At 37.5% G+C, this 24,336-nt stretch overlaps 1 protein-coding gene across 2 annotated transcripts; it reads left to right on the forward strand.

Annotated features, from left to right (window-relative positions):
* Positions 1 to 20,516: 20,516 nt before the first annotated feature.
* LOC145105132 (Nucleoside diphosphate kinase family protein) lies at positions 20,517 to 22,227 on the forward strand. Of its 2 annotated transcripts, none has more exons than XM_079042266.1 (6): positions 20,517 to 20,624; positions 20,781 to 20,866; positions 21,150 to 21,374; positions 21,478 to 21,585; positions 21,735 to 21,844; positions 22,018 to 22,227. In XM_079042266.1, exons 2-6 carry the CDS (start codon positions 20,781 to 20,783, stop codon positions 22,047 to 22,049), a joined length of 561 nt encoding a protein of 186 aa, XP_078898392.1. In that variant the 5' UTR covers positions 20,517 to 20,624; the 3' UTR covers positions 22,050 to 22,227. The 2 variants fall into 2 exon arrangements, with proteins under 2 accessions (XP_078898392.1, XP_078898396.1); XM_079042270.1 differs by having other exon boundaries at positions 21,741 to 21,844.
* The last annotated feature ends 2,109 nt before the right edge of the window (positions 22,228 to 24,336 follow it).

Genomic DNA, 24,336 nt, shown 5'->3' on the forward strand with positions numbered 1-24,336 from the left:
GATCCATAATTCCACATCCGTGGACACGAATCGGAGATGGATTAACCTGACCCGATTAGAGTATCCAAATACTTGACTGTACAAAGTTGTGTTGCCCCCACCTTCTTTCTAATTCACAACATTTTGTTTTCTAAGTTAGTTTTATTTGTTTGAAGTTGTCAAAGTAGTAAGGTAGTTATTTGAATTCCACAAGTGTATGAAACGTGGGGTAGAAGTGTTGATGTCGTGTCTTTCTTTTCACAGTTATGTACTGAAAATTTGAGGAAGGAGGACATATTTGATTTTCATGAAATTTATTCTCTGTAAATTGGAGGATAGTCTATTCCTTGCTATTCTAATTTTTGGCAGGAAATTAGAAGGTGATCTTGGAAGGCTAATCTAGATTCTCGTGGTGTAACTGTATCGAGAGTCCTGATTAGAGAATTTTGCTTATCAATAGTTTTCAAAGTAGGTGTAACTGTAACTCGTTAAGAGCTGTTGACATCGGCTTTCTGAATAGGGTTTTTGCGATCCTAACTGGGAACTTCATTTACCCATCATTTGGTATCAGAGCAACATGGAAACCCGAAGTACTACTGATTTGAAGAAGATTTTAGAGACAATGGAAGCAGATAAGAGAGAGATGGTTGTAACATCCCAAAATTCAAGACCAAAAATTTCGTTTTTAGTTTAACAATTCATAAACCAACAATATAAAAGCATTCATAATAACAACACATGTCAAGACCAAAGTGTCAATAATCAAAACATGTTATCATAAAATAATATCAGAGTGTAATCCCAAAGATCTCATGTGCAGAAAACATAGTGTGATGCGCTGCGATCAAGCCGACTCATTTCCTTTGAAAATGAGTACCTGAAACCAAAACTGTAAACCGTAAGCACGAAGCTTAGTGAGTTCCCCCATCATACCACATACAACATAATACCCTCGGTATCTTTCAACCGGTAACTGTCTTCTTCCAACCGGTAACTGCCTTCGGTATATTTCAACCGGTAACCGGGGACTATTTCACCCCCTACCACTATCATATCATAAACATACTGATCACATAATAACATATCGTAAACATACTGCTAGGCATGCATTGGTTCTGACGACCCCTTCGGTATCTTTCAACCGGTAACCGGGAGCTAACCTCCCCTCCGGTATCTTTCAACCGGTAACCGAGGACTATTTCACCCCTACCACTACCACATAATAACATAACATAAACATACTGCTAGGCATGCATGGGTTCTGACGACCCCTTCGGTATCTTGCAACCGGTATCCGGGGACTATTTCACCCCTACTACTACTAACATGTATCATAGAGCATCCTAGCACACAAACATAACAGATAATGGCATACCAGATAATTATCACAAAGACAATCATCTAACAAACAACTCCTACTAGTGGGCCGGCATTGTGGCCGTAGACCCACTTCTACTAGAAGGTAACTCACTTCACACTGCTGAAGTCCCGTAGACAAAACTCTAGCTGCTGGATGACAGGTTCTCGAACTGTCAATCATCAAAATAACACCCAATCAGCAATTGGGTTCCAACATATACCCATAAGTCCATGCTTGGGGTAAAAGACTACTTTACCCCTATCTTAGCTTGATTCAAGCCCAAGGCCCAATCCAAAGGCCCAAATTCAACTATGAGTCAAAGCCCAACATAGGGCCCAATTTTCCAAATTGGGCCCAAACTTCTACATGGTCATACTCTGAGGCCCAACCATTTAATCCAGTCCAAAAATTTGGCATTTCTAATGGCCCAATATCTCATAATCATAAAGGCCCAATTATGGCCCATCTATGGCCCAATTTTCCAAATTGGGCCCGAACCTCACATATGGGCCTTGCCCTAAAGCCCATCTAAATATTCTAGTCCATATGATTATTCTTGGATGGCCCATCAATAGCCCAATCATCAAAGCTCAATAGAAAGGCCTAACTTAAGGCCTCTCGTGAATTCCGACCAAACATCACCACATACATCACACAAACAAACTGTTTTCATTCGCAAAGGAACCCCGCCACCCACCTGGTGGCGTATGGCGATGGCGGCATCACGGGAAGGCGGCCGAAGCAGCGTTGACGGCGGTAATGGGACAGTCGGCGATAGTGGCAGCGAATGGAGTGGAAGAAGGAGCGAAGAGGGTGGGCAACTCCCACCGGAAACTACCGCAACGACGACAACCCACAAACGATTCCCTCCGGTCACCCACTACCATGGTGGCTGATGGTGGCGATAAAGCGGCGGCCATCGGCAACAGAACGAAAGGAAGAAGGAAAAAGAATGGCGGCAGCGAACGACGGCCACAGTTGCGCCTACAGCCAGCGGCAACAACACGAACATCGACAATCCCGACTACAACGACGCCTCAACGGCGGCATTCGGATTTGACGACGATGGCGGCGACTGGTCACGAGCGACGGTGGCAACAACATTCTTGTCGGCATCCACAGTTTGAGGTGGTTGGCGACCTCAACGGAGGTGGTGGTGCGGCGCCGGAGGTCGAAGAAGCGAGTAGCGGCTGTAGCTTCATTTAGGGTTAGGGTTTCCGGGGGGGGGGGGGGTGACGGTTATATACCCGGGTCTCAAAACTTAATCCCATAATGACATAAATAGTCCCTCCCTTCAGAAATATTTTCAAAACTGACCCATAATTTACCCTTTCAGCCCTTAGCATTAAAATCCATTACAATTTAGGTACAATATTTACCAATTACACCCCTGCTTCCATAATTCCTCTCAAATTTGATCCCTAATTTACCAAACAGCCCCTTAGCCTCCAAAATTTCTTCAAATGAAGTCCCAGAAGTTGCCATTTAGTCCCTGCCTTCATAAATACTTACAAAACCAATCCGGAACTTACACTTTTAACCCCCAACTTCTAAATTATGTGAGTTAACTCCTCGAAATCAACACCTTGTTATATAATTATTGATTTTAGGGCTATTATACATTCAATAATTTGTTTATTTGTTTATTTAATAAACGGGATGTAACAATGGTACAGAGGATGCAGGAAATGCAAGAACAGATTCAAGGACTGATTATTTCCCAGAATCGAGAAGAAGATTCCACGTCTAGCGGATCAGTTAACAAAAGAAATACCGGCAATTGGCATCCAAACGAAATCAAAGTTGATATTCCTGAGTATGATGGTAAACTGGATCCAGATGAATTCGTGGAGTGGCTACGAACGGTGGAACGGATCTTTGATTATAAGCAAACGACGAAGGATAACAAAGTTAAAATTGTTGCCCTCAAACTTCGAAAATACGCATCGACATGGTGGTCGAACACTTGTTTGAAGCGAGAACGTGCAGGGAAGGAGAAAATCCAAACTTGGCCAGAAATGAGGGCAAAGATGAAGCAAAAATTCTTACCCACATTTTATATTCAAAACACTTTTTCACAATTGCATTCGTTAAAGCAAGGAACCGGTACTGTTGAAGAATATTCTCGTGAATTCGAATATCTCTTGATGAAGTGCGACGTACCAGAGGATGACCCACAAAATCTCGTTCGCTATTTAGGGGGACTCGACCCTAGAGTTGCTAACATCATTTAATTGCATTCTTATCAAACCCTAGATGAGTTGACTTTATTATCCCACAAGGTGGACTCTCAACAACGATCCAAAGGAAAGTTTGAGTCCATCCGCCAACCCTTTAAGCCCACTTCATATTCTAAACCCACTTTAGCCCATAAGCCCACCGCTACTACCAATTCACAGTCATCCATAACCATCAATCCTAAATCTGAAACCCCAAAAGCCCCTCGTCGTTGTTTCCGATGTCAAGGATTAGGACACATCGCCTCTGAGTGTCCAAATAAGCGCATGATTTCGTTGGCCGACTTCGAATTGGCAGGAGGATACGAATTTGAGTCTAATCTTGAATCAAATTTCACTGTTATCCCAGAGACGTCGCTTGAAGATGAAGTAGAAGTAATCGGTCCTGATGAAGGTTCGTGTCTGGTCGTTCGTCGAACCCTAAGCACTACGCCAGTTCAAGAGACAGAGCTTCAACGGGAATCAATTTTCCATACCGGATGTACAATTACGCAGAAGGTGTGATATGTGATAATAGATGGGGGTAGTTGCACCAATGTCGCTTCCCAGAACTTGGTCACGAAGTTAAACCTTCCCACCCAACCACATCCTTTCCCTTATGTAATTCAGTGGCTTAATCAGGGTAAAGGTATACGCGTCTCCCATCGAGTATTATTATCTTTTAGTATTGGTAAATCATACAATGATGAACTGTGGTGTGATGTTATTCCGATGGATGCGTGCCATGTATTACTTGGGCGTCCCTGGCAGTTTGATAGACAAGCAATTCATGATGGCTATCTCAATACGTATTCTTTTACTCATAACAACCGTAAGATTGTTCTTACTCCGATTACCCCTTCTGCAACCTCCCCAACTACCTTGAGTACATTACTACAATCTGAACACCATGAATATCAGTCCATCAAAGAATTTGTTTTATTGGGACTCGATGAAGAAGAGAACCAGCACCAACCAATTCAGTCCCCCCCTTGTGCAAGCCTTATTAAAATCCTATTCCCAGGTCTTCCCCACCGAAATTCCCCCTGGATTACCACCTAAACGGTCCATTCAACACAAGATTGATCTCATACCTGGTTCAGCTTTACCCAATAAACCCGCCTATCGAGCGAACCCCCAAGAAACCATCGAAATCTGAAAGTAGGTTGACAAATTGTTGGAAAAGGGCCTTATTCGTGAGTCACTGAGTCCATGTGCAGTCCCCACTTTACATGTACCGAAGAAGAATGGTGAGTGGCGGATGTGTATGGATAGTCGATCAATCAATAGGATCACTATAAAGTATCGATTTCTCATTCCGAGACTAAATGATCTGTTGGACGAGCTTCATGGTTCAACAGTGTTTTCCAAGGTCGATTTACGAAGTGGCTATCATCAGATTCAAATTTATGAAGGGGACGAATGGAAAACAACTTTCAAAACTAAGGAGAGGTTATATGAGTGGCTCGTTATGCCTTTCGGGCTGTCGAACGCACCAAGCACTTTCATGAGGCTGATGAATCATGTGTTGAAGCCATTCTTGGGAAGATTTATTGTCGTCTACTTCGATGACATCCTTGTGTATAGTAGGACCACAGAGGAGCACCAATCCCATCTTTCATAGTTGTTCAAAGTTCTCGATCAAGAAAGGTTTTACGGGAATTTGGATAAATGTGAATTTTTAACTAACCAAGTCACTTTTCTTGGTTATGTTGTTTCTGAAGAGGGTATACAAGTAGATAACAATAAGGTTCAAACAATTCGCGACTGGCCGGTACCCCAATCCATTCAACAAATCAGAAGTTTTCCCGGCCTCACTTCTTTTTACCGGCGTTTTATAAAGAATTTCAATACCATTGTGGCGCCAATGACCGAAGTGACCAAGTTCAAGACTTTCACTTGGACACCACAAGATCAAAAAGCTTTTGACGAACTCAAGCAACAACTATCTTCTACACCGGTCTTAGCACCACCCTGTTTTCAAGAAGTGTTTGAAGTTGAATGTGATGCATCTGGGGTAGGAATTAGAGCTGTACTGTCTCAATTAAACCGTCCCATTGCATATTTTAGTGAAAAGTTCAATGACGCCAAGCGACGATACTCGAACTACGACAAGGAGTTTTATGCTATCATTCGGGCCTTGGATCACTGGCAACATTATATGATTTCTAAGGAGTTTATTCTACATTCGGATCATGAGGCGTTAAAATACATCCAAGGACAGCATAAGTTACAACCTCGTCATGCTAAGTGGGTGGAGTTCCTTCAAGCATTCACCTTCACTATTAAACACAAGTCTGGAAGATTCAATAAAGGAGCCGACGCTTTATCTCGCAAGTACTCCTTACTTACTTCACTTCTGTCACACCCCCAAACCGAAACGGCGGAAACGTTCGGGGGCGGAGGACGTCATGTACAGTATCACAACAATTGAATAATAGTAATCAAAGCAACAACAGTCATTGTATTAATAGTATAATGTTTACATTATATTTGAATCATACATGATTGACTCCAAAAGTAAATAACAAGTAAAGACTCGAACTACTATGCTCCATCTTCTTGAACCCGGTGTGTGTACCTGTCTACTAATGTCCTGAGATTACAAGTATGTTTTGAAAGAGTATCAGCATAAAGCTGGTGAGTTCATAAGCGTTTTTCTTTGGAAAACAGTTCTTTGTTCTTTCGAAAAGTGCATTATGTTTCTCCAGAAAAACCTTATATTTTCTGATGTAATTAAGTAAAAATGATTCTTACAAGTTCTTCCTGCGAGTACTTAGTGTATACAAATCATATACAATCCAGATCGAACAAACAATCGATTGTGTAGTTCTGCCCCAAACCCACAACCAAACAAGGAACAGGAAATGAGGCGGAAGCCACACAATCCACTGGTTGTCGGATCCTCATGTACATAATCCTGAAGTATTCACTAGATACTTACAAAGTTGATTATATTGATCCTTTGATATCTATTGAAAGTGTTCCTCAAGAAAATCCATTATTTTCTTATTGAATGCATGATTAACCAATTCCTTTTTATAACTACTTAGCTCATACTAGCTATGTATAAACCAATATCAAACAGACGATTGATTGTGTGGATTTGCCCTAAGTCCACAACCAAACAAGGAACAAGAAATGATGCGGAAACCACACATTCCATGGTCTATAAGATATTCTTCATACATAGCCTGTATGTATAAACTAAGAAATTACAGAATTAACAATGAATGTTCATGAATGAAATGATAAACCGGTTGTTTATAAAGTACTGATGTTTACCCTGGAAAATCCCATATTTTCCCTAAATGTAAGTTATTGAATTATTCGTTCTAAATCGAAGAGTACAAGTATCTACCATACTTATATTGTTAAAGCATTGTTCTTTTTGAAAACCCTGGCTACCTCCAGTAATGTATATTAGTCTTATTACATAAATAAAACATGTTGAAAATGTAGTATCCTATATCCTGAAAGTGTTGTTAATACCCTCCTGTGATCACTTAGCACATACGAGTTATAGAAATCTAGATCGAACAAACAGTCGATTGGGTGATTCTGCCCTAAGCCCACAACCAAACAAGGAACAAGAAATGAGGCGGAAATCACACATCCCACTGCAAGTCGGATGTTAATTTCATATTACCCTGATGTACATACTAAGTCATCACATAGTTACTAACCCTGTTGACTGATTGATAAGTACATTATTACGTGGACGAGTCGTTGTTTCACCTGTGGATTCTTATAACCATACTATGGACAATCAACATTACGACGTACTCGAACATACGTCGTGAAAAATGACATTTGACACCCTAGGTTGACTGTAGCTAATAGTCAGGGTGCGAGATTGTCACTCCCGTATAGATCTATACACAAACTCACGCTCTCCCTCCAGGAGACTCTGGTTACAAGGCGTCTCACACTGTAGTTCTCTCAACGAATCCACGAATAATACTATGAAAACCCTTTTTGTTATTAACATGAATCCTTATAAAATAATATCTTTTATTTCATAATTCATAAGTTCGTTTCCTTAGTTCTGAAAACTGCTTTTGCAAGGTTTGTATCCTAACACGTTTTGTAAAACTGATTTCTATGTTCGATGTATACTAATGATGGAAAAATATATTAAATCAAATAATATTTTCGAACACAAGATTACTTGTGCTTTTACTTGTATTCTCCCTGAAAACATTAAAAACTTGGAAAGTATAGGGGTATGAACTCACCGTTAATTGTGTGCAAGCGTCGAATCAATGAACTGGATACGAAGACCCTTGAGTTGTTGTACGTGGCACCCTACGGAATCCTAATAACAATTTAATACATATATGTATCTAAATTAGCGATTTCATTAAATAAAGTGTTGGAAAACACTTGCTTTCGGTTAAGGAATGTTACCGGGACTTGATTGAATCGAGGAAAACGGGTTTTCAGCCTAATGTACCACTTAAGGAGTGTGTACGGCCGTGAAAGGGAGTGTACGGCCGTGAACCGTGTACGGACGTAAACTGCCTTGAAGGGGTGTACGGCCTTTGAAGGTGTACGGCCGTGGATGAGTGTGCGGTCAACGATCTTGAAGGTGTACGGCCGTACACTCAAGAACAAGAGTGCTGGAATCGATGAATACGTGTCGTAGATGCTCCGAAATGAACCCCCAATGGTGTTTTTCGATGTTTTACGGAAGAATAAAGGTGCTTTAAGAGTGTACGGTCGAGAGTCTAGAGAGAGAAGTAGAGGGTGTTCGGCCAGAAAAGTGTAAATGAGGGTTAGGGTCTCGTATTTATAGGGGTTTTTGTGGTCAGTGGAGGGGTCCACCCGACATGGGCCGTAAACGAGTGTACGACCGTACACGGGTGTACGGCCGTGAACCCAAGTCCGGCCATGAATGTTGTTTTGGTCGAAGGAAAACTCGAAATTTCGCGTAGTTTTGGTCCCGACTCATATATGAAGCTAAATTTTATAAGAAAATGACTTTCCAGACCAAAGGAATTCGACGGAACTCAATAAATTAAAATCCAAATTTTATTAACGGAAATGGAAAAAGGTTTGGGTTGTCACATCATCCCCCCGTTAGAGGGAATTTCGTCCCGAAATTCGGATTCCGAGTGGATGGTTAAGGATAAGGAAAAGAGACGGTTACTTTGGTTCCATTCAATCCTTGTGTTCTTTTTAATGAATTTCGATCCTCGCTGGTATTTCAGCGGATCATCACCGTTGTATCTGTTGTTCTGATCTGTGATGGGCGTGTACGTTTAGTTTGCTCAACTATGTTCATCCAAATGGTAGAATGTCCTTTCATAGTTCTAAGCAGCCTTTGTCCTGAACTTCATGGTAGGACTCATACCTGGTCCATCTACCATTGTCTCATGTACACAAGTCGTATATAATCAAGATTGATATGATGGTCGGATGGGTGACTCTGCCCCAGGTCCACAACCAGACAAGGAACAGGAGATAGGGTGGAAACACACATCCTAAGTCCATAGAATCTTAATTATATACCACCCTCGCGTGTACATTTAACATCGATAGGCTAACCGTATCTGTCCCTAGCCTCTGTGCTTGAACTTGACTTGCTGCGCGAGTGGTGTTTCTAAAATGGTCTGCTGGGAATACTTAAGGAAAGTTACAGGTGGATACCATACTCCTCGCATGAGTATTTTCGAGGGTTTGAAGCGAGATGAAATTTCGAGGTTCGCATCTAGTTTGTCGTTATGAGTGACGAGAGTTTTGTTATTCGGTCGGTTTAAGGCAAAAGAGTCTCTTTGGTGACATGTGGGTTTGGTATAACGTAGAATCAGTCAGACTAAGCGGAATGACGTCGTGGAATTGCATGTTAAGTTAGTTCAGAAAGAGTGCTTTGTTAGAACATCGGTGCATCTGGGTGTATGTTTCTGGTGCTTTCTGTTTTGATCCTGATATTACTACTACGATAGTTTTGCATTGCCTTACGATTGTATTAACTGAAAGATTGTTCTAGTGACTGATACTTGATATTATGGTCCATATCCAGTCCCTCTATAATCGCTTGGTGTCTACAAGTCATATATAATTAAAGCTGATAAGACATTCGACTGAGTGACTCTGCCCTAAATTCACAACCACACAAGGAACAGGAAATAAGGCGGAATCACACACTCTAAGTCTATTGGTCCTTAATTATATATGGCCCTAATGTTTACACTTTACACCAAATCATTATAGCTTACCAGAAAGAGTATTTAGTTTCTACATAAACTATGTGCTTGTTTAGACGAGTAAGAAATTATTATGGTTAGGATTTAGTTGGGAAACGTACCGCTGTTCTAAGGTGGTTCTGGGGTAGACTCTCATGTGGTGATCATTAGCACTCTTCCTTCTTAACCGGGGTTTCTGGCCAATGGACAATCTATCCTGTTGTTGGATTAGTGTCTAAGCCCATAACTATTTTGGTATGTACTTGACCCGATTGCGAGCATGGTCCTTTTGGGTTGCCTTCACCAAAGCAACTTGATAGGATGATTTATGGAGAAAAAGATTAATTATGATTTATTAATATATTATATGAATAATATATTAAGAGAGAAATCATATTATTTAATTAATAATAGTCAAGAATTAATCAGAATTAATTTTGTGGCTAAAAGATATTAATTAAATAAAGGGGACTAGAACTGTCAATTGTGTGATAGTTGGATATTGGGCTAATGGACTCCATAGAGGATGGAGTGGACGAAATCTATGGGGAAACCCATTAGAATTCGTCCAAGGCCTCTAAAGGAGGAGTCAATGGGCTGCTTAGGGCCTAAGCAGTCAGATTAGGGTTTACTAGTTCAAAACCCTAATAAGCCTCACATATTTAAGGAACCCTAGGGCACCAAAAACATGGCTAACTGATTCCTTAAGGTTTCTAGACGTTTTTGGTTTCTTCTCTCTCCTCCTTCTTCATCCTTATTGCTTATGGTGTTTGTGAGCCATTAGAGGAGTGACACTTGTGACTCTAAGCTTTTAGAAGCCAATTACAAGAAGGAATAGATTGTTATTACTACATAACAATCAAAGGTAAGATCTAAACCCTATTCTTATGTTAATGTCGATTATCATATGCTAGATTTAGGGTTTATGGCTTTGGATGATTATTGCATGTTCATTAGACAAACTAGATCCAAAGCTTTAGGGTTTGTATGTACACCATAGGAATGTTGTAGTGCACAAAAACCCATCAGTGGTATCAGAGCCTAGGCTGTTTGTTTGATGTATTTGATGCTTAATTGTTCATTGTTTGCTTGAAAATCGAAATTTTTTGGTTTATGACTGGCAGAATCGCCGAGTCCATGAATGGACTCGACGAGTTCCATTGTGGACTCGACGAGTCCAGGGCTCTGGTGCCGGGATTTTCGAATTTTCTGCCAGATTTTGTTGAGGATAATTGCCAAAACTCGTTTTTCTTGCCAAAATCCAAATTTTTTAAGTTTGGAATGATTATCCTCATCAAAATTAATGGATTTGGTTAAATATGGATAATATATGATTATTATTAGTCAAATATTTGACCTGGTAGGTTTGAAAAGTTTCAATTTACACCCCTTAGGTTTTATAGTTTAAATTTGAACTTTAAAAGTTTTAGTTTTGAAATTTAAATAGTTAAACCTTAATATTTTGAAAGGTTTCAAAATTTGTCCTCAAGTTTTGGAATTTAAATTTTTGATTAAAAGTTTAATTTTGAAATATTTAAATTCTAAACCCTAATGTTTTGAAATGTTTCAAAACTTGCCCTCAAGTTTTGGAATTTAAATTTTGATTAAAAGTTTAATTTTTTGAAATTTTAAATTCTAAAACCCTAGTTTTGAAAAGTTCAAATTACACCATTATGGTTTTATTAAGTTAATTAATAGTATAATTAAAAGAGAGCTAATAAATCCATAATCATATGGTTTATATTTGATTAAAAGTGTAATTTATTAAATTAAACCACCTAGTATTTTAAAAGTGTAAAATACACCCTATACTATATATAACATTAAAAGTCTAATATTATATATGTACAACTTAAACTGCTAGTCTTACCGTTAGTAGGCCTCATTCACGAAGCCGATCTATAAGGGGGGTATAAGGTTATGGCCTATAAAATGGTCGTTTAATGGCTGTCCACTCTCACCCACCGCTTCCTTGATTGGTAGAGGGTCGTTAGCCGAACGGGTAGGATAGGGCAAACCCTCTCCTCATTAAAAGTATAATAAAGTAACTAAATGTTTTACAAAATTCACAATCTTAGTTACTTTAGGAAAAAGTGAAATCGATGCAATTCCATGGAATTACACTTTGTACCCTTGTCGAGACAATTAGTGGGCCGTGTGTGGTTAACCGACACACTAAGTTGGGTTTGGCATTGGTAGCGAAGGACGACTCGATGTTTGTCATAGATCGATGGAGCGTGTGTGGTTAACCGACACGTCGATTAGGTGACTGTAACATTGAGGGCACCACGTACATTCGCATGGTTATTCACACCTTATTTGTGATCCTCGGCATCCCAGTCACAAATGAAGGGCATAATCGAGATTAAACATGACATTGAAAATTTCAATGAATCTCAAAAGATCTAGGAGTTTCAATTCATGTAAAACTTAACCTTCTTTTCGTTTTTCATGGTGGAAATTGGTAAATCGTCATTTACCTACCTTCAAATGTTCTGCGAGTTGGATTACGGCATCCCTCTTCCAATTTGTAGGATATTGTGTTGGGTCCTAGCCTTAATATCTCATTTGGGTGTTTTATTAAGGACTCAATCAACTAAACTTGAATTTTCTCCCGTTTCATAGATGTCAAAGTCTGACAACTATGGTATTCCTAAATCCGTTGGCAAAAGTTTTCCACGTGAAGATGATGTTCCACGATTGTATTGTGGAAATGGAAATCATGCTTCATTTCCTCCACCTCCTCCAATAATTCTCCCTGAACCACGTGTTCGAAGACTTGAAAAGTTCAAGGTCACTCAAGCCCTATTGGCAAAAGACATGAAAATGGAAAGTCTATATGTGTTCATGTCTTGGATAAAAGGTTACATATTGATAGATTGGGATTGTTGGGTGTCGATGTTTAAAGGAAGTTGGCTATTGACTTGGTTCTTCAGTCACTTCCCGAATCATATGGTAAGTTCGTTAGAGAGTACTATATGATGGACCACGACATGACCCTTATTGATTTGACTTATTTGCTTATTGCTGCTGAATCAGAAATGATTTGGCACACTGGTCAGCAAATTTGTCTGGTAAATCAATATCCCAGCCCTCTATGGGCAATGGTAACATTGGAAGTCCAGAAAAGTTTTCTCTACGCAAGAGAAAGGTTGAGTCTGAGATAGTCCCGTGTACCATTCCATAAGAATCCATGTGTTTCTACTGCCAAAAGAAGGGGCATTGGTTACGAAGCTGCCCTGACTACCTGAGAGATCTAAGAGATGGGAGAGTCAAGATGTATGACTCTGCTTCAGGTAAAATCCACTATCTAACTCCATTAAGTTCCTATTTGGAGATCCTTAATACATGATGTGATAAGATTACATTTTGATGTTTTGAAGGATCGAAGAAAGGAAAGGAAGCTTAGAGGAAGGAGCGAGTTGAGTCTGATCGTGAAGAAATGGATTATGATCGCATGGATTCGATGATCGGATTTTTGAGCTGCTACTTAGAGTTATGATAGATTGCTTAGGAATACGTAATAGCATAGTTTTTGTTTGCATTGTAAGGATATATTTTTTCCGCAATAAAATAAATTTTGATTTTATCTTATTTATATTTCCTTGCAATGACAATTGTGAAAATTGATGTCTGTGTGTTTCTATTATAAGCAATATTAAGTGGATGTGATTCTTATTTATGTTATTTATGGTAGTGTCGTGATTTTATAAGTAAGGAAACATTCCCATCGCCCAAGTTTCAATTGGACAGAAGCTTGGAATCATATGATTTGAATCATGTGATGTATGGAAATCTTGGTACTTAGAAACTTTAAAGGCCAATTCCTTGACAAAGAGTCAAGTTAAGGACTAGGAGATCGAGTTCACAATGATGTGCACTGGTTAAGTCCACCATAAATAACAAATGAGATTATTCGTTATGATTTACTAAAAGTCTAGTAAATTTGATTATGCTTACAAGATTAAGTGTAATTCTGAAGCATTGAAAAGTTTCAATGAATGGCAGAACGAATAAGAAGAATCAAAGATAAAAGTTTCTCCAATCTAAGAAGAAGGGAGAGTACTTTTGTATCATGTTTTATGATCGTCTTAAGAACCATATTACAATTCATCCTCTAAGGACATCTTAGTGCACTAGTATGGCTAAGAAGAGGAGTCGGGAATTGTCAAAATGGGTTAAGTAAATAAGATGAATCGTACTTCGTTCCAAAATCAAGTCTTAGAGTCAAACTCCAAGATTGTGACTTGAGTGACATAATCTTAAGTAGGAATGTTCTTACATTTGCACATTTTGGTAAGTTGTGATGTCTTGAATAAGACAAAGACCAGCTAGTACCAAATTGTGTGTAGGTTTGTCTTGATAAAGACACACACACTAACTCTTGAGTATTTGTTTGTCAATAAATGTTTCTTGACAAGAGAATATTATATGTCAAGAGGTCAGTGGGAGTCTAAAGATCTTGAAAAGTTTCAAGAACAAATCAGGAAGTAAACCTATTAAACACTAGCACACGACTTGAGGATTGTAACCTATCGTGTTGACAAAATTTTATTTCTATGCCAATCCAGTTGAGTGATTATGCATATGAGTTCTACGAGTTCTCAATTGAATGCATAAGGGCAAACACCTTGATCAATGAAAGTACATTGACTGACATAGGTAAGCTGCTAAATAACTTGGAAGCAATGGTGGGACCCTTGATGGCAAGAAATTAAGAATGAACAAGTTCTGTCCATAAGAGTTTGAATTTGTCACAAACATTATCTTACGATTATGCTTATAACAAATTTGCATGGATAGGAACACATGCACCATAAAATCTAAGTGTCATAAGGTTTCTCTCCTTCATGAAAATGAGTGTGAGGAAACGCTTTCACTAAGAGAGATTTTAAGGAGATAGCGATTATGTAAATTGCATTCTCAAATTCGATTATGATTACGGCATCCCTCTTCATAGTTCGAATTGTGAGATTTGGCAGTTAGTCTGAACATTTAGGACTTAGTAATATAAGTTCTGAATTAGTTTAGACACACATGTGAGCTATCTAAGGAAAGGTGTGTGAATTTGAGAAGCTTAGATAAAGGCATATCGAAGTACATCGTATTGGAAATATGAACTTAAGAAATTCAATAAGCATTGTTTTCTAGAAGTTCAGCTGATTTCTGAATACATGTCAAAGCTAGTGGGAGCATAAGTGTTATGCTAGTAAGGAGATAATCATCATGTTAGTGGGAGCATGATTATTATTGCAAGTTAGCAATATTAATTATAGAAAACAAAAGTTTCACTTTGCAAAGTTGCATAGGTTGAAAAGTTGTTTTGCTATAATTAAGGGAGAGAATATTATACTTCGTTTCAAATCTAAAGGTTTAGATCAATAAATTTTGATCAAATTTAGTCAAAAAAAGAAGATATATGAATGTTATGTTGAAAGGATTCAACGTAAGAGAATTCTATATATGGAAATAATTGTTGCGTTCTCACACTCGATTATGATTACGGCATCCCTCTTCATAGTTCGAATCGTGAGAACATGGCAAATAGAAATAGAAATATTATAGCAAAAGACTGGTAAAGTATCATGTCGTTGTAATATTCGACCGTTCTAAAAATTTCCAAATGCCTAGGGTATTAAGAGGGAGAGAGGACTAGAATCGGATTTGACTGAATTAGTTAAACAACTGTCAAGGATAATCTAAGGTTCGCCAAGGATTAGTCACTTGTGGACAGTTAGAAGTATAGTCATGGATGGACCATATTGACATTATTATGAATAGATAAGATTCTATTTAAAATGAGTTGTCATATGGAAAATATGGAAATGTTTCCATATTGGGAGTTGGACGTTAAGAGTTTATGTCTAGATTAGAAACTTTATGCAAGAAGGATGTTCAAAGGAATGTACCTTGAATGTGAGACTTCACATCTATGGAATTGTCTTGTAACAATCTCCAATAGAGCATTTTGTAATTTCATTGGCCGAGTCTTGGTGACTTTTGTGCCGTGACATTACAAAAGGACCGTTGCATAAAGTGTAAGAATATAACATATTCTAGTAGTGGCGAGAATTTTGTAATCTTACACTAATTGATAAGGATTAGGAATTGTGAAATAAGTTTTGTTGAAAATGTTCTCAATAGATCTATTTCACAGAGTAAGGACCATAAGTAAACAAAGTGTGCAAGCTAAGAGCATGAGACAATTGTTGTTATAATTCAAGTAAAAGTTTATTTCCCGAAACATTATACAATGAATAATGTGTAATCAATATGGTGACTAAATAAAAGGAGTTTTATTTATACTCAAAAGTTTGGGGCCATATTGGATTCGATTATTATTGTGTTTCACTTTGCATGTTTTGACTTCCTGAATAATAAGATTATTCGAACGTTCCACAGTCGCTCATACTTTGGGAGTAGGTATGAAAGAAGATTGTCATGAATTGGTTGTAGATTGTCTAAAGTGTATTAGACATAGCAAAGGTTTGCTGCAACGTTCATGAGTGCTTACGAATATGATTTGAGCATTGGATTAAACCCACGCTCACTTGGATCGCTTCATGGATTTTATCACGAGTGATTGGTGAGATGATAATATCTTATGTTCTTGAAACCGAGATGTGTGAGTTGTATCTTGCGAGTCGGTTACACATTGATAATATGTAAACGCACCAGTAACTTGGTGTTATAAAACATATTGTTGTGTGTGATTCGGTGAGTAAGTACAAGCGAGCATTGAGTCGAAGTTTATCCGTTCCTTTTACCCAATGTAGGATAAAAGCGATATATGTGGGCCCCTCGATGATTTAGTGATGACAAACATAAAGTGCTCGGCCGGGCCAGGACTGATTTGATTTGTTCAATTAGTCAGTCGTCATAAATCAGAAATTGGGAAACAACACATAGACTGAGAGAATGATTTCAATCCATGTCTCACGTCTATACGATATCTAGAATGGAGGAATATATGATCCCTTATCTAAAGGACGCGTATCTGATAAGATCAGAGTTGACAGCGGCTTTTGAAAGCTATGATTGCTGATCAGGATTTGAAGTCATACGCAGAATAGTTATTAGACTTATCCAAGTGGGAGACTGTTGGATTAGTGTCTAAGCCCATAACTATTTTGGTATGTACTTGACCCGATTGCGAGCATGGTCCTTTTGGGTTGCCTTCACCAAAGCAACTTGATAGGATGATTTATGGAGAAAGAGATTAATTATGATTTATTAATATATTATATGAATAATATATTAAGAGAGAAATCATATTATTTAATTAATAATAGTCAAGAATTAATCAGAATTAATTTTGTGGCTAAAATATATTAATTAAATAAAGGGGACTAGAACTGTCAATTGTGTGATAGTTGGATATTGGGCTAATGGACTCCATTGAGGATGGAGTGGATGGGGAAACCCATTAGAATTCGTCCAAGGCCTCTAAAGGAGGAGTCCATGGGCTGCTTAGGGCCTAAACAGTCAGATTAGGGTTTACTAGTTCAAAACCCTAATAAGCCTCACATATTTAAGGAACCCTAGGGCACCAAAAATGTGGCTAATTGATTCATTAAAGTTTCTAGACGTTTTTGGTGTCTTCTCTCTCCTCCTTCTTCATCCTTATTGCTTATGGTGTTTGTGAGCCATTAGAGGAGTGACACTTGTGACTCTAAGCTTTTAGAAGCCAATTACAAGAAGGAATAGATTGTTATTACTACATAACAATCAAAGGTAAGATCTAAACCTTATTCTTATGTTAATATCGATTATCATATGCTAGATTTAGGGTTTATGGCTTTGGATGATTATTGCATGTTCATTAGACAAACTAGATCCAAAGCTTTAGGGTTTACATGTACACCATAGGAATGTTGTAGTGCACAAAAACCCATCACCTGTAGTGTCCCGTTTCACCACATTCATAGCAGGTCTGGCTTACTTCCTCAAATGGGACCTGAGAGATTGGTCGTGTCGGTGCCCTACAGAAGCGGATGGTGTGTCCTCTTCGGAGGCAGTTCTTGCAATGCAACTTCCGACACCTTTCGGTATGATGGAAGTTACACTTATTGCATTTAGGAAGGGTTCCGGCGTAACGATTGTCGGGTGCTGCTGTGGCTGGGATCGTGGCAGTATAGGCTGTGCCTGTCTGTTGTTCCTCGGAGGGTTCTTGTGTTGATTGTCTCCTCTTTCTGTTCCCGGACCTTTGATTATCATCACCTCCTTCGGTTGACCCATGAACGGGGTCCATTATGCCTTGGCGGATCCCATAATCCACCAATGTTCGAGCCAGGCGTTTGGCACTGTTAAACGTAAGAGGTTTCGCTGCCAACAACATTCGGTTGGTAATTATACAGGAAGCTCACGAAGGAGGTTTAGCAGGCCATATGGGAATTGATAAAACAACTCAGATTTTGCGCAGTCATTTCTTTTGGCCCCGTATGCACCATGATGTTGAACATTATATTCGGCGTTGCCTGCAGTGTCATAAGGCCAAAGGGAAATCTTCGCCCCATGGATTATACATGCCACTTCCGGTCCCGGTTGTTCCTTGGGAAGATGTTAACATTGATTTTATCACCGGGTTACCTCGTACCCAACACCAAAATGATTCTATCATGTTCGTGGTCGACCGCTTCTCTAAGATGGCCCACTTTGTTGCATGTCACACGACTTATGATGCTGTCCAGATCGCCACTTTATACTTCAAAGAAATAGTCCGTCTTCATGGGATTCCAAAGACTATGGTTAGTGATCAGGGCGTTAAAATTTTAAGCCATTTTTGGTTGACGTTGTGGAGGAAGTTAGGCACAAAACTCAAGTTTAGCACATCGAGTCATCCTCAAACTGACGGACAGACCGAAGTAACTAACCGAACCCTTGGATCGTTACTAAGAGCTCTTATCACAACTAACTTGAAGCAATGGGAAGATATATTGCCTCGAGCTGAATTCACTTACAACCGGGCCCCTAATAAGACAACAGGAATCAGCCCTTTCATGGTTGTTTATGGTTTAAACCCAACCACACCACTTGATCTTGCTGTCCTTGATACTTCCACAAAATTTAGTAAGGAAGCTAGTGATGTAGCTGCTGATATCAAGTCAATACATCAGCGTATTCATGACAAGATTGTCAAGACTAATGACCTCGTTAAGTACAGACGTGACCGGGGGAGGAAGCATGTCCTTTTTAAACTAGGTGACCTTGTTTGGCTGCATTTTCGAAAGGAAAGATTTCCATCTAAACGTCGTTCTAAGCTAAGCCCTCGTTCTGATGGACCGTTTAAAATCCTTGCCAAGGTGAATGAAAATGCATACAAAATTGATCTCCTAGGAAATTCATCCGCTTCAGCCACCATTAATGTCGCTGATCTTCAGCCTTACTACGATCCTGATGCACCCCTTCCAAGTTTGAGGTCAAACTTTTATGAAGACGGAGAGGATGATAGGAAGGCACTAGTTCAGATCCATAATTCCACATCCGTGGACCCGAATCGGAGATGGATTAACCTGATCCAATTAGAGTATCCAAATACTTGACTGTACAAGTTGTGTTGCCCCCACGTTCTTTTTAATTCACATCATTTTGTTTTCTAAGTTAGTTTTATTTGTTTGAAGTCGTCAAAGTAGTAGGGTAGTTATTTGAATTCCACAAGTGTATGAAACGTGGGGTAGAAGTGTTGATGTCGTGTCTTTCTTTTCACAGTTATGTACTGAAAAATTGAGGAAGGAGGACAGATTTGATTTTCATGAAATTTATTCTCTGTAAATTGGAGGATAGTCTATTCCTTGCTATTCTAATTTTTGGCAGGAAATTAGAAGGTGATCTTGGAAGGCTAATCTAGATTCTCGTGGTGTAACTGTATCGAGAGTCCTGATTAGAGAATTCTGCTTATCAATAGTTTTCAAAGTAGATGTAATTGTAACTTGTTAAGAGTTGTTGACATTGGTTTTCTGAATCGGGTTTTTGTGATCCTAACTGGGAACTTCGTTTACCCATCAGTAGTAGTATAGTAACAAAATCGTTCCAGATTTATATAACTAATGGCAATTAGATGCAAGGAAATGGGGTATCCTCATGGTCAATCCACCTCATCATCAAACCATTTCATAAGGTTGTAGAACAGTAAAAATTAAAAAGAGAAAAAAAGACATATTCATTCACCGAAGATCCGTGACCACTTTCATTCCACATGACACTTATTATATTTTGGGACAATTTTCACTAATATAAACCACCTCAACATCGGATTTGTGTAGTTGTGCGTTTGCTTCGATATCGGATAGCCTAACCGAAAATAATAATTAAATAATTAATCAAATAACATATTATGACAACAAAAAAACTTATAGGTAAAAGCTTTGTTATTATCAATGTTATAATCTTGTCGCAACCATGGTTATCAAACTATAAATCAAAAATTGAATCGAACAGTTTAATTTTTTCAAAACCAAAATCAAATAACACATTACATATCATAAAAACATTTTGATTTGGTTTTAAAATAAAAAAAGAACACTTAAATTTTAGTAACCATTGTCCATTTGTCCTCAAACTTTTTCCTATAAGTTTTTTTTTTTTTTTTTTTTTTTTCACGTGAGAAAACTAAAAATCTTAAACTATATCCAATGTATTAAAGTTTCTTTACAAAAAAGAACTTTATATTATAAAACTCATAATACCTTTTTCTTTCTATTTTACAAAGTTTATTCAACAAAAAAAATATTTTCCAAAAATTTGGCACGTGCCTAACGCGTGCAAGTTCCGTCAACAGCGTTTCTTCCGGTCCTTCACTACTCATTCCCGCCTATTCCTTCCCTGAATCGACACCCTATCACGCTTCCATTGCACTCGCAATTACGGTTCGTCGACTCAAAGGTTCCATTCAGTAACTCTTAACTTCGTATTGTTCTCCTTATGTTTTCTTTTGCAATTGTTTTTAAATTCATATACGGTTTTCTGTCCATAAGTGATTGACAACTTCGAATTTTCATCACTTGATGTATCTGATAGCTGATTTTTTTCTTCATTTAGATGCTTATGAATCTCCGTTGCGGCCTTTGCTTTGGGGATGCTGTAATAATTATCCTTCTGGCCTCTGTTGTTGCTCTATCGCACAGGTGAATCGTGTTAGGGTTTCTAATTTCTGAATGATATGCTTAATGAATTTCAATGAAATTACAAAATTGAAGTCTATAGATTTAACTAATTTATTCAAGTTGTTGCATAAGCTGTCTATTCATAAATGTGATCTCAGGTTGAGTAGTTAAACAGAATAATATTAGTAGAGCTGCTATGTATATCTAGTAATTGACGAGTTGTTGATGCCAAGAGCTCCCTTCTCTCTCACTGTACTTGCTTATAGAACTTGCTCTACTGCTGTCTTATTGCATATACTTTTAGATCATTGGCAAATGTTGAATTGGAAACGGAGAGGACATTAGCAATAGTGAAACCAGATGGGGTTTTTGGTAACTATACTAGCTTGATAAGGAAGATTATTCTGGATTCTGGCTTCAGCATCCAAAGAGAAGCTACAGTACACCTTGATGAAGATAGTGTGAGAAGTTTCTATGCCGAGCACTCAACAAAGAGTTTCTTTCCGAACCTTGTTAAATACATGACAAGGTATTTTCTTGTCTTCTTAAAACAATCTGTTCAGCTTTCATAAAAGTTACAATCTAAGCTCATTATTCTTAATATTGGTCTCTTGATTTTTATAACTTGTCAGTGGTCCAGTTTTAATAATGGTTTTGCAAAAAGCTAATGCTATTGCTGATTGGCGTACTCTTATCGGACCAACTGATGCTCACAAGGCTAAATCTACTCATCCTGACAGGTTTTTTTTTTGTGTTTCTCTTATCATGTTGTATTCTTGTGATTTAAGCCTGAAAACTTTGTATCATTAAGGAATATATAGTTAATGGCACCTTTTTTACTTTCCATGGTGGTGTTGTTAATTGTTATCTAAAGTTTTGTCTTGTATAGCATCAGGGCCATGTGTGGGCAGGATTTGGAGCGGAATTGTGTTCATGGTTCAGATTCACGTGAGTCGGCTGCAAGGGAAATTTTATTTTTCTTCACAGAGACATTTTCAGGTTAAATTTTTTGTCATGTTACTTTCGTTTAGCTTATGAACTACAATTATCACATGAACATAAATAAATTATATAAAGATGAATGTTTTTTTATAATAGTAAAACACAAAAAAAAAATGTTTGATGGAAGATGAGTGACTTATGCTGGTTTTTGTAATTGTGTAACACAACAGAAGGAACTATTCTGAAGCATGACGAACTCTAAAGAAAAAAGCATATACATGCTTTCAAGAACCCAAAATGTTGTCATGAATGGTAATCGGGGTGTTAGAGCCTGTAGCAGATAAATTATTATTTTTGTTGTTTAAGTTATGTCTATGATCTATTTACATATTCTTGCATTTTCATTAATGGTTTATGAAAAAAGTTTATTTAGAAATTTATTGATTGGTGAATGGTGACAGTAGATATCATTAGCCCTTTTTTTCTTTATTGTAAGAAAAGAATGAACTTCCTAATTAGGAAAGTTGGTTCCACCAATGCTGATATAAGTAGGCTGTATTTATTAACCCAATGACAATAGCAGGGAGCCCCATCACATGCCTTTATTTCCTCTTCTCTTCTGTTAAAAATTCAAATTACTATTAAGTCCTTGGTTGTAGTGATAAGTGATTGCTACTGTCCTTTTTTTTTTTTTTTTTTAACATGCATCTCGAGGGAAGATACCAACTCTCAGTAAAAAATCTAAATCCCAAATTGATGATGTAGGGCATGACGTTTTTTTTGCATGCAACAAAACCATGTCTACTACACAGTTTCTATTCTAATCACCCCCATTATCCAAAATTATAGACCCCATTCCATACAAAAATCACTTATGATTTTCTTTTAGTTTTTGTTTTATGAGCCTTTTCACATTATATTTTATAAATAAGACGCAATTAAAAAAAAAAAAAAGTCGTCAGTCATCAAAATATATGGATGTTAGATAGCATTGATTTATAGAAAAATCTATGGTTGTAAGGGGTGGGGTTGATCCATTATTAAAATTACTGTATTGTTTATGATATCTTATTATCTCCAAGAATATGGGGGGTGGTTTAAGTGGAAGCAAGAAGCGTAATGAAGGGACGATGTAGAAGATAATTTAATTGGATATGGAGGTGGAAGAAGGAATAACACTTGTTTTAATCATAATTAACTTCTTAATAACGCTTTCGCCTAATCTCTAGAAAGAACCTGCTGGAAGACGTTCACTTATTCCCATTACTACGTGTCGTCCAATTATCCATTAATCCATCCGGCCCATGCACTAATTAATATTCTAATTGCCTAATTATATATTAATTCTTCTTTTCATAAGTCCTTGGAAGTCAACACACACACGTCTACATTTACATTCATCGACACACCTGCTTATCTAAATGCCTTTACCCAATAAAATACTACAATTTGTATCTTAATTACTGCTATCCGTATTTCAATCATATGATTATGAGCAACATTAGCTAAGCAATGACATATTAGGCACCTTGCTTTGAGATTAACTTAATTACGATTTACGACCGATCATTAAAAAGATATACAAACTGTTATTATCCTAAAAATATTACCGGAGCTACAAGTAAATGGGTTTTATCCTATATACAATTTATACTTGATTATTATGTTTAACATATATTTAAGAATTAAGGTTGCTTCAAATGGCTAAAAAAATATGAAAATATATAATTTGTTAAGAGCTCAAATAGCTTAATTAAGCCATATCTGTTTTATATTAAGAATTAATAATGTTTAATAAAAGTATTGATTAAACCTGAAAATCCCCGAGAAATTTGAAGATGGTCCCTACGATCCATGAGAGGTCAAAAGTTGTTACAAACGGGAGTATTTTGCAGAGAATTTTTAAAATAATAAATAAAATGATCCACGTGTTGTCCGGTGGGAGTTGATTTGCTAACGACGTTAACACTCAAGTCAATGTTTTTTTCGGTTAATCCCTGAGATGAGTTTGCTTAATTTTCCTCATCGACCCCTTTTGATTAATAATAAGTTCCACTTTCCGCTATTTTTTTAAATGTGATTTTTGATAACTAGGTTACAACCCATGGGAACCACGGATAAAAAATTTATAAAACATAAAACATTTATATTATTAATAAGAGTTAAGTTTGTTTAAAACTTTTTGTATTGATTATTTAAAATTGGAGGACTGAATTGGGTATCTTTTTCAAACGTATCACATTAAATTTAAATAGAGATCATATACCATAAATACCATAAAAATCGGATATTAAATGCTGATTTATTTTGACCTGGACATTATAGAATGTGAAATCAAAGAGGGGCAAAAACGATATTTAACATTGAATGAAATTAATGTTTTTGAAAGAACACATGACAATTTACTTTTGTTTATTAGTTAGAGAGATGCATATAATGAATATTATTATTTCAAATAATTAGAATCATATTAGCCAAATATATCATACAGTTCCCTTTGTTATCTTTTAAAAATAAAATAAAATTTATTATGAAGTGGATCAATGCTT

This window comes from Lactuca virosa, chromosome 1 (assembly GCF_052849685.1).
Source record: "Lactuca virosa cultivar CGN04683 chromosome 1, Lactuca_virosa_CGN04683_v6, whole genome shotgun sequence".
Taxonomy (NCBI): domain Eukaryota; kingdom Viridiplantae; phylum Streptophyta; class Magnoliopsida; order Asterales; family Asteraceae; genus Lactuca; species Lactuca virosa.